The 12,138-nt window shown below is 40.9% G+C and overlaps 1 protein-coding gene across 1 annotated transcript in view; it reads right to left on the bottom strand.

Annotated features, from left to right (window-relative positions):
- The window catches only part of LOC311498443 (uncharacterized protein), a 48,092-nt gene that overhangs the window by 12,704 nt on the left and 23,250 nt on the right, over positions 1-12,138 (bottom strand). The window contains exons 3-5 of the mRNA XM_084559035.1: positions 9,196-9,253; positions 2,387-2,635; positions 296-356 (exon numbers count right to left, since the gene is read on the bottom strand). Of these exons, the coding sequence (XP_084415161.1) occupies positions 296-356; positions 2,387-2,635; positions 9,196-9,253 (368 nt within the window). The remainder of the gene's footprint in view (positions 1-295; positions 357-2,386; positions 2,636-9,195; positions 9,254-12,138) is intronic.

The following is a 12,138-nucleotide window of genomic DNA, read 5'->3' on the forward strand; positions in this document are numbered from 1 at the left end:
TAAACCCGTATAGAGAAATCTAATCCAGGCTAAAGTGGAAAAACAACATGATCGCACATAAAGAATACGTATCATCTGTGAATGACTGGAGGAAGAGGACATATAGGATCATATCACAGTCTTTAATTTAAAATATTACACTGCACTCGTGCGTGTAATATAAATCTCCATCTGGTATGAACCGAAGTTTAGGACCATTAATGCTGTGGCAGTGAGCTTTAAATCTCGTATAATATCATATTCATCACTGCTGGTATCTACTGACAGTGTCCACAGGAGAATTAATCTGACTTACGCGCATTCTCCAGGTGAAGTGCAGGAGCCGTGGGTCTGATGACAGCCCTGCTTGCACACCGCTGTGAAGAATAAAGATAGAAACACAAAGGTAGAGACATTAAAGACAAGAAAACGTTCACAAGAAAACAAAAATTATGTGCATTGTTTTACCCTCACAGTACATCTGTGAGGATTCTTAATCTTCCAGGTCAAGGTATATCCCAAAACAAAGGTAAACTGGACCTCTTGTTATTTATTTTAGATGTTTCACCATCATCTAAGCAGCTTCTTCCATTTTAAATCACTGGAGGAGTTAATGTTTTTTCATTGGGATACTCAGATGAGTAAGGTCTGTTACGAATCCAATATTCATCTCCAACTGGAGGAATTTGTTCAGATTAATAATAATACTTTTTCCTTTATTGATCCCTCATGGGGAAATTCTTTCTCTGCTTTTAAGTGTTCATTTGTCTTCTCAGAGCTATGGGCTCCAGTGAGCAGTTTGTGGATTAGGTGCTGGGCCCGGGCACCTTAGGCATGAATATAAGGAGATGAAACCTCTGACCCAGCAGTCCCAAACATGATTCTCTAACCACAACTCAACTGACATCCTGTGTTGTAACATCTGAATTTAGTGTTTCAGGTTAAATGTAGGGCAGTCTGTATTGATTGAAGTTGATGCATTTTTCCATTTACCTTCAAGGAACTATCGTACAGCAATAAGCTATTCACAGAAGAGCTTGTCCGGGATTTGAACCCCTCACAGACAAAGCAAGAATCATACACCTAGAGGTTTTCAAATTCTGCATAGATGGCTTCTTTCACTCTAGTTTCAAACCACATGTCTACTCTGTGTATGTTGTTGTCCTGGTTAATGAAGTGTGTCCTTTGTCTTTCAGATGCAGGTGAACTGCTGAGCCCTGACCTGAAGAACTGGCTCTCCTGTATCGAGCCATGCGTTGGCGAAGGTTTTTTTTATTTTATTACCCTGTGATGTACAGACTTGTACACTGAAGGAGATCTTCAAGGAGACTGCAACAAGTCCACCTGTCTTCGTTTTAGCTTTGATTCTGGTTAACCTCACAGCGTTTTTATTGGTGAATTACTGAACATGGAAAGTTGTATACATGTGATCTGTTATTTAAACAGGGAACAGTTAAGTTGTCTAACACAACACCTGAAAAATGACCATAGCAATAGTGGCCAAGTGCAAAGCAGCAGAAAAACATCCACAGCACTTCAGAGTGACGGCTGTATTGACAATATCAAGTCTTTAAGTTTCATAAAAACTCTTTATCTGACCTCAGTCCATTGAACACTTATGATCAGTAACCTGCAGGGGGTTGACCGAGGGCTAATGTTTCAAGCTTCCTGCTTCTCTGCAGCCCAATCAGCACCGTGCTGAGTAGGAAGTCAAATGAACTGAGACAGGGGCAAGATGGGCAGGGCTGCAGGATGTCCTTAAACTAGCCGTGTCCTTCAGGATTCTCATGGTTTCCACACGGTTTCCTCAATTCACTTTTACCACTGCAACAAGATGGCAACTCTCCGAGGTCGCGGAGTGAGGTCGTCCAGCTGATGAGTCACACAAAATGATGCTCCACACCCTGTTCACTTGAGCTAACTGATGTGTACTTACTCGTGTACAAGGAGTATAACAGGAGAGGACTGATCCGGGACATTAACAGGAGTACATGTGTTTGTAGGTGTGTGTGTATGTTTATTCTTCTTCATTCATAAAACTTCATCAGTTTGTCAAGTGGGTGTCAGAGGGTTGTAAATTTGGTTTATTGCTGAGTGGTGGTTATAAGTGTGTGTGCTTGAGAAATTACTACAGAGGCCAACATTACTGAAAACAAAAAGACCCTCAGGTGTGAACCTTGGAAAGAGTCACCAAGGATGAAACCACCGTCTACAGCAAGTAGGAAAAAAAATTAATTGAAAGCAAAAATATTTATAATCACTGGACTCAAGAGGCTATTGATGAGAAAACATTTCTGGCTTAAAGGGCAGAGTCATTTGTGACTTAATAATGTATAAATATCTTTAATTTAATGCAAACATTGTTTACAGGACATCTCCACAGGACTCTTTAAGTTCTCTTTCTTACCTTCTTTGCACTCCGGTCCCGTCCAGCCGTCCATGCAGACCTTGGAGCCGCTGGGGTCACAGTTGAAGTGGCCGAAGAAGTCGTCGCGGGCCCGGCAGAACTTGTTGCAGAGAGGTCCGTAGTAATTTGAGTCACAGCGGAAGCGAAGCCGGTACTCCAGGCTGAGAGGCTGTCCGTGGTGGCGATACGTCTGCCACTGTTCACCAGGGTTCAACATGGAGGAGAGGAGGATTTGCTCGATCAACTGACCTGAGGGAGGACGGGCAGAAGAAATACTTCAATTTAAAATGCGTGCACAATTTTTGTTTGATATTCTGTCCTTTCTGTTGGAAACTGATTGGTGCTGATTTGTGTGAAGAAGGAAGAGTCATGTCCGCATTAGTGTAGATGTAACGGGGCCGAAATAGTTTTATGTCTCCACTGAAGTCCCAAATTGAGAGGAAAGTCAACACATGCAACTCTCACAAAAACATCAACATATTAGGGAAATAAAATATCTGGTTCTTTAGCAGCTAAATGTTCCAGTGGTTTCACCGGTTGCCGTTAACTTTGCTGTGGTCTCCTCTTTATCAGTGATAGGGCAAAGTGAGAGCTACTTCGCTAAAACAGCTGCTAAATTAGAAACGACAGAGAGAGAGCAAATACATATAAATTGGGAGCTGATAACTGAAACAATGAGTTGTGAAACCTTACAATGCCATGTACAGTTGTGAGAAACTGCAAATTCCTGCAGGATCATTACAACGAGATACCTTCTATTAATGATTTTAACTCTTCTTAATGCAAAAATATTGAAATTAGACATGTTCAGGACGGCACAGTGGCAAGGTGGTTAGCAATGATGCCTCACAGCAAGAAGGTCCCGGGTTCGAGTTTGCATGTTCTCCCTGTGTCTGCATGGGTTCTCTCCGGGTACTCCGGCTTCCTCCCACCATCCAAAGACATGCCCGTTAGGTCAATTGATGATTCTACATTGGCCGTAGGTGTGCATGTGAGTGTGAATGGTTGTCTGTCTCTCTGTGTTAGCCCTGCGATAGACTGGAGACCTGTCCAGGGTGCACCCCGCCTCTCGCCCGATGACAGCTGGGGTAGGCTCCAGCACCCCCTGCGACCCTTCACAGGAACAAGCGGTTACAGAAGATGAATGAAGATGACGTGGAATTCACATATGCACGTCTCTTGAACTTTTGCAGTGCACTTTCAGTTCTGTTGTGATGCGTTCACCTTGTTTCAGAAATGTACGGCATGAATCACATGACAAATTAATGTCTTCGTTTACAAAAGGATTTGTTTGCCACGTTCACTCTACAACAATGTGTTTAATTAAGTGGAACAAAAACTATTTTAAATACCTCTGTATTTATTATGATATGTGTGTGGGTCAGTGTGAATATTATTGGAGGTAATGATTGACTTTAGGACCAGAGAAAAGGGTTAGTTGGTCTGAGGAGAGAAAAAAGAGGGGGGGGGGGGGGGGGGGGGGGGTCGGAACAGCAGAGAGGACCAGACAAGCCCTGGGGCAACACTGGGGCAGCAGCTTCTCCTCCTGACCCCCGGAGGGGGATTTCCCAGAGGCGCTGTCATCCTCAGCTCAATTATAAATCCTCGCTGACAGTACGTTAACACACAGAGTACTGAGAATCTGCACACATATATCTGTGCATTTCAGTGTACACTACATGTATGCATGTATTTCAGAGATGGGTAAGATCGCATGATCGCCTTGTTGGAAGTAGGTCAGCAGTGAAGAGAGACAGAGTGTACAATGAGTGCATGCTCTTGTTTTTATGAAGTTGTGGGGGCCGGACTCTTGTGGAGTACTAACGTTGTGGGACCATTTGTCTACGCCCCCAACAACCTGGTACGACTCTGGTAAACGTTATGGATAAGGTTATGGTTATTGCTGGGTGCTAAGTTGAGATGGCTGTGGTTATTGTCGGGGGCTAGGGAATGCATTATGTCAATGGAAAGTCCTTTGAAAACGTGTGTGTGTGTGTGTGTGTGTGTGAAAGAGAAAGAGGAAGGGAATCAGCTATTAGCACACGCACACACATCAAACTGCCCGATGGAGGGATGAGATCACCGCTCGACACAAAGAAATAAAAACAGGGACACATACCCGGCTGGTGTGAGTGTGTTTTGTGTGCCGGTGTGTAAACGTGTGTGTGTTTAAGGGTAATGAGCGTGCTGTTAGCTCAGCCGCTGCCCCATTCCTCCACTGCCGGTGGTTAAACTGATGCATCCGGTTTTACGAACCCTCGCCAATGCGGCTGCAGTGCATTGTGGGTTTTTTTCATTATTTTATGACTCTGGCGAGTCTAAGGGTTAATTTCATCATCACCATTTCGCCGCCAGAAAAGAAGAAGACATAACTTAATTATCATCCAGCAGAGTAGGGAAGGTGTATGACAGAGTCTGATTTCCCCTGTAATGTCATTAGATGGGATGGCCCAATAACACAAGTAGGGGTTAAGAGGCAGACTGGAAAGAGGAGATCAAATGTAAGACAGCAAAACAGCAAAAACAAGAAGCCCAGAGCTGCTTTTTGAAATCACACTTTACAGAAATACAAGGAGAAAACATGCAGGGATCTCGTCTGCAGGCAGCGAGAACACTTAAATCTCTTTCCCTGGCCTCTGGTGATCGTCCCCCACTGCCTGGTATTAGCTGTGAAGTGCTTGCCCTTGACAGTGGCTGAGAAAACACTGCAGGAGAGAAAATGCCTACCTTTGCCTGGCTATTTTGTATCACCAACCAACAAATCAATAGACGTATGTAAGCCAATAGATCAGCTGGATAGCCTTTTGTGTCTCCCCCAACCCCATATTTGATGTATGTGGGCAATTCTCATGATAGTTTCATTTTTGTTTTCAGTTTTCATTCAGCTGTCCCACACGGATAAAGCGCTAAGTCTAAACATGTGTCTTGGATTTTTATAGAGAAGCTGGTCCGGATTATAAAGCATCTAATATTGAATTCCACTTTCTCTCTAGCGGTGGTGGCAGTTTTGTGGCTGTGAGGGTTACATCAGTTCAGTTGAAATGTGGATGAGCACTGCAGCAAGTATGCTGCGCAAAACTACCCTGTAAATATGTGAACAGAAGGAAGAACAGAGTAAATTAAACTGCTGCTATTTTAAGATAATTCCTGTTTATTACAACAATGTGTTGGTGTAAGTTAAAAGCAGCCTGTGGGTTGTTTTGTTTTTTTACCACTAGCGATGCCAGTGACCAATGTTTTTTAAGACTGGCTCTCTGTTTTGTTAAAGAGATAAACAGTCTTGTCTCAGATTTTATATGATTTAACTTCCCCAGAAATGTAGCAATGCTTCAACAAACGCAAATAATAATAAAAAAACGTTCAAAAATCAGTTCAGGAGGAATTGTATTTCTGGTGCAGCGTCTCCCACTTCCAAGGTGCGTGGAAGAGGAAAAGTATGAAGTGATCAAGACTCCGGTGACAAATTTCTTAGATCTCAACGGGCTCACGCCTGAGTCTGATAAAGTAAATACTTCACGAAGAAGGAAAGTCATTTAATGATTTTGTTTGACCTCAGAAAAAAATACTACAATATTCCTCAAAACTTCTGATAGTTCACCTGGTTGAGCAGGCAACCCATGAACAAAGGCTAAAGTCCTCATTAGGTTCAATTTTACAAGATATGTTAAAATTTGGAAACATGGAAACCTCAATCTAAAAAAAAAAAAATATTATAAAAAACACTGACGGCCAATTAGTTTTAAATCAATCTCTGCATTTGTCACTTAAAAGCTACGATATGCAACACAAAAGTATCACCATATACCAGTTCTGTACATACACTGAAATGTTCTTGCACTTTTTCTCACCTGTATTAGTCACAATTTCAAATCTAATTCTCAAAGTTTTTTCCCCCATAGTACTAGAAACTACTGGAAACGCTGCCAATCTTTAACTTCCTTTAATAAAACTAGACACTAATCACTCAGATGTGAAGGTGTAGGTGGTAGGAGGTGCTCACTGACTTTGGAAATTTTTAAACTGTCATCACCTGTAATTCATGATGTCTTTTTTTTAATGATAATTGTGTCTACTCCTTTATTCTCATTGCCTTAATGGATATCTCTTCTTTTATTTTTATATCTGCATGATTATTAGTTTAAGCTAAATCTGACGTTGTCTTATGCAGCCTAGTTGGTTTGTGTTTCATTGTGCTGACAGATGTGCTTCCCATTTATTTCATTTAGAGTTAAGCTAAATAGCAGAACCACATAATACATCTTTAAAAATGACTGGAAAAGTAAAGGTAATGTTTGAAGAAAACACACACACATACTAACATAAAAATCTAACTAAACTAAGCAGTGTTGACAAATGTTTGTACTAAAACATACTGCCTTGAGGTTACCTAAATCTGACCAATGTTGTGGTTCAAATCACCTAAGTATTGTGATCCACTGCAGAAGAAGAAAACTTCCCTTGGCGTTTTAAAATCTGTTTGAGCTTGTGTTTCTTATCCCATTTTGTTGCATTTTCGTCTCCGATTAAAAAGCAAAAGTAAGTAAAATAACATAACTGGTAGAAAACAAGGGCCAAAACAATGGGAATAAAAACAAAGTTGTAATAAACTGGCATTATCCCTTTAAAAAAAAGGCACGACCCTGCGCATTAACACTAATGCTACATTTTATTTTAAATAAATTCAGTGAAGGTCATTCTGTCAGTGCTCAAAGCAAAATCATATTTCCAAGGACTGTTTCAGAAGGTACAGTCGTGTTCGGTAATCCGTTCTGATTAGCAGCAGGGCCCGATAAGTCCATTCAGACTGGCATGGGATGCCTGTGTTTGGGCTGAGCTAAGCTGTCGGCATAGCGAATGGCTTTAGTCCCAATGTAAGGGTTGTCAGGAGCTCAGGTGGAAACGGAAGATAATGCAAACAAGATGTTAGAGCAGTGCTGGAGGGCAAAGGGAAGGAGACACGGAAGAGGACAGGAAAGACGAACACAGAGACGGAGAAGGATCTCTGGTGCAGCTCCCACTTTCTCATTATCTCAGCCATCTTTTGGATATGACTGTGGTCCCTGCACTGGCTGAGGGGGAGGTAGAGGATGGGGGGATGAAAGGGAAGACTGTGGCATGACAGGAATGAGGAAAGCATAGGAACATCTGTGTGTGTTACACTTTTTATAGCATGCAGCTCACATTCCCTGTCATGGAGCTTTTCCTGATTATGAGGAGAAACAACAAGGAGACGAGCAGGAAATTAAAGGGTCTGGATAAAAAAGCCCAGTAAACTCGTATGATCACAGACATTAAAACACAAAGGATATTTTCACATTGTTTCATCATGTTGAACCACACATCTTCGTAAACAAGCGCTCGTGTTGTTTGCCTCTATGAATATGTTGCATGTTGAAAACATAACTTGTTTTCTTGGTAAGAAAACACTATAGGCCTAACTACAGTTATTTCCTAAAGTCAACTTTGGAATTTAGTTTACTAATCTATATAAGAACAATTAACACACCAGGTTAAAGGTTAACTTAGCTTTAATCCCTTTTACATATTAGTCAGAATTTATTTATATCTGTAGTTTGCAAAAGATATTTTGACAAACTCTGTCTCTTTTACTCAATAAAATTTTACATGATTGATATATATCATTTTGAAAATATCAACATGTAACATAGGGTTGAGGTTAAGTGGCTGCACGTTAGTTGTAGCTAGTTAGCTAGCGTTATCTAAAGCTAATTTGCACACTTTGAGCTGTTTACTTAATTGAAAAATCGGTTTTTATGTTCCAACATTTTAGAATAAAGTTTTCGTTTACCAAATAGACAAAGCAGTGGCTAAATAACATAATCAATAAGCATACCCTACAGGAAACAACTACCCAAATATGGCTAAGAAGCCACATTGCACTCCGGCTAAAGCAAAGTGGAATGCAAGGAGAAGTTGCAAGATAACCAGCTTTTTTCCAAAATGCAGTCAGGATGCTCTAATTGTAATTAAGACATTCTGAGTTTTCCTACATTAAGCTTTCTGGCTGTTAGCTTGCTAAACTGTTAGCTGTGTCGCTTCTAGACGGCAACAGTTGCCTAGCAGCGGTTACCATAACATAACTACGAGTTCCATTTGAAGGAAGCAGAAAACGAAGTGGAGTGGAGCCTTAGCTAAAGCTATTAACTACGTATAAAATGTCAGTATTCGAGTTTTGTACATCATATTAAGAAAAGTCACAATCAACTTTGTAAAATTTCCAGAAATAAAGGTAAGTGCAAGTTAAAGAAATGCATCTCAGCTATAGCTAATTTACCTGTTTTTATTTAAATGTTTTGTGTAATTTTGAATTGATTTTTGATGCTCAAAAATATTAAGGATTAAGAATATTTTTAACCATTTTTTTTCCAAAATATTTCCAAATGTTTTCAGACATGCGGTCAGGATGATCTAATTGTAATTAAGACATTCTGAGTTTTCCTACATTAAGCTTTCTGGCTGTTAGCTTGCTAAACTGTTTTTTTAAATAGATTTTTGATGCTCAAAAATATTACGGATTAAGTTGTTCTGCCATGTTAATATGATTTTGATTAAACATAATGTTGAAACTGTACCAACAAACCAACCCCAGCTAGCCTAGCTTAGGCGCCCATTTACTTAGATCGTCCAAACACAGACGATCAGTATCTGAAAATCTAATGATGGTGGGATGTGGATTGACAGGAATTATCATTCAAACACGTGAAGTAGCGTTCAAACTTTACAGCGGAATATGTCACATGGACAAAAACAAATTTAGATAAACAAATGAAGATGCAAAAATGCTTCACCTGATTCTGATGTGTCATTGTCGTAGTCCAGAGCCTCCAATTCCAGAGAGAAGGACTTCTGTCAATAAAAAACAGGAAACATTTTAATCAAACATAGGCCACATTAAATAAGAAAAAAAGACTCTCTCTTCCCTACCAGTCTCTATCCGTCACTTATGTTGTCTTTCATAATTGCTATTGTTCATGCAGTCGAGGTTTAATATGTTTTGGACCCATGATTTCACTACAGTCAGCCTTTAAACAAACCAAGGGGAGAGTCTGAGTCACAAATAACAACCACATGGTCCAGCTTTTTTCCAGTTATTCAGCATTTATTATATATTTGTCCACATCCAGACCACGAATGGAACATTTTTCAACAACTTTTCTGTAAAAGAAGTTTTATTTACTTTTTTTAAATATGAGGTTTAAATTGAGTTTTGACCTTTACATGGACGCAGCATCTCCTGATTTAAAACAAATCCTTGGTCATAAATGTCAGCGTGCTAGAAATGAATGTCAAGGTATATGATATTTGGCAGGGCACGTGCACAAATTCAGTTTCTGAAGGTGTACTCCTATCGACAACATTACAAAACTGTGAGCTTGACATGGTGAACTGTTTGCCTTCCAGCTGCAACAGGTATAGCCTGGATATATCTATACGAGTCTGAGCTGAAATGATGTACAAAAATCATTTCAATAATGTATGAATGTGTTATTTCTATTTCCACACCCATCCATTCATTTAAACCTGGAGAGTTCTGCTGTTGGAGCAGGTGAATAACCACAACCTCCATTTAAATTCTGCACACTTGAATTAATTGGTGGGTTGCAATCGTTTTGTCAATTAATGTGTGTCTATCCTTGCCCTCAGCCTTTAAAACAAGGACAAGTACCTAAAGTGATTCACTTTCTGGAAAGACCAAGGCTGCAGCTGCACAGGGCTGATTCAACAAGAAATCAAAGTGCAGCATACAAGGAGAAAAAGAGAAAGAGGACGATGGTACATCACTGCGGTGAGGGAAGACATCCAAAAACCTCTGTTCAGTTCATTGAATTCAATACGTCCCACCTATTATACCTTCCTTTACCCTCAATCAAGCTGTTGCAGCCTGTACTGCAACATGCAAGTCAAACCTCAATCAAAAGGGCTGGTTATTGGCTCTAATACACTCCATTTGACTAAATAAAGACATCTTTATTAACATTCAGCACCTGAAGTAGACTGCCTGTCCAGTCATTATGTAGTACAGTAGCAGAGGACTTGAGCATACATATGCTGGACATCCTCAAATGGTGACTTTGAGTGTACAGAGATACCAGACTCTTGAGAGATAACAGAGGACATGTTTTATGTTGAGTCTTCTTCTCTTTCCTGATAAATTCAGTCATCCTATAGCCAGCGATGAATAATTCACACCAACACTTTCCCCTACAACTCTCTGCCTCCCTTTCCCTTTTCTAGCTTTTTCTATCTCCCTGCATCCACCCACCACCCACTCATCCCTCCCTCGGTGAAACGCGCCAGCGCCTGTCATGCAAATCGCTCCACAATGTGCATTGTGGGTAAGGTTCTCCTAAAGGGCTGCATGGATGTGTAGTCACGTCTTCACTGGGGGAGTGAACAGCCAGAGGGGGGGATGCGAGTGGGAGGAGAGGAAGACGGACGCTGAGGGAGGAGAAATGGATGGGAAGCAGGTGATGGGCGCAGGAGGTGAGCAAAGGTGTGAAGGAGAGATAGATTTGTTGGGAGGATAAGGGCAGGAGGTCGGCTGCAACACTAATGTTAGCTCGAGGCGACATGCAAGGAGCAGCTGAGGAGATGAAGGGTTGCAGTAAAGATGCAAAATGTTAGGGAAGCAAAGACTGGGTGGCAGAATACACTGAGTCAGGGATTTGCTTCAAGTGGCGCTATAGCTGGCTTCCAGTGTGTCTGTACTGCAGACATGAGGAGATGGGAGTAAAAGGTGAGCCGAAAGATCGCACAGAAAGAGAAAAAGGACAGAGGGAAGGAGTGGAAGGGATAATTACTTGGGAGTGTGTTTAGAAAATGTCATTGAAAGGTTGAGGGAAAACGCAGCTGTGGTGGAATAATTCACGCGACTCCCAGAGTTTGTCCGATTTCTATATATGTGAGGGAGGAAGACCACAGAGAGGTCAGAGCGAGGTGGTGTGATACAAGAGAGAAGATTAAAGGAGAAGACAGAAGAAAGGAGAGATGAGAAAACTGTAGCAGGGGAAGTGGACAACTTCCCACACACAGCACTTAGAAGTCGTGCTGCTAATGAGATGTACCGGGGTGCCGAGGGCTCGCAGCCAGTTCATTACAGCCGGCTGATAGCAGGTAGCCCACAGATGGACCAGCTGGAGTCATTAAGCTTCGGCTTAAAAGTCTCACCTCTAGCAATGTTTGGTATTCATGATTTACAGCGACACTGTGGGATCTTACAGTCGGCTGTAATAACATTAGTTCTACACAGACGAAGAAATACACACATCTTTCAGTTAAGTACAGTAAAATATCACAACAGTGCTAATTGTTTCAAGAAAAGATCCTACAAACAAAAAAAGAAGTGTAACCAGCAAAATCTATTAATGTATCTGGTTGTTCTGCAGAAAAATAGCATTTTAATGTATCTTTATATGGCACGAAAATATTAAGATGGAGTTCAAGGTAGTTTTAATTATTTTACGCTGTTTACAGATCTGTAGTTTAGTTCAGTGTGTCACAACCTAGACATCGCCAATGACCCAGAGGGGTCACAAGATAAATTTAAGATAGTTTAAAATAGTTTGTTTGATTTTTTTTGAGAAGTTCAGAGCAGAAAACTTGTCTTTGGTGGATCTGCAACGACTCAAAGATCAGAAACTTAACACACGTCAAGGTTCACGTGGTTAATCTCTAAAGATGTGTCGATATCGTCATCTCTCCACTTTGAATTCTACTTAAAAATCTATACA

The sequence above is a fragment of the Chelon labrosus genome, assembly GCF_963514085.1.
Source record: "Chelon labrosus genome assembly, chromosome: 13".
NCBI lineage: Eukaryota > Metazoa > Chordata > Actinopteri > Mugiliformes > Mugilidae > Chelon > Chelon labrosus.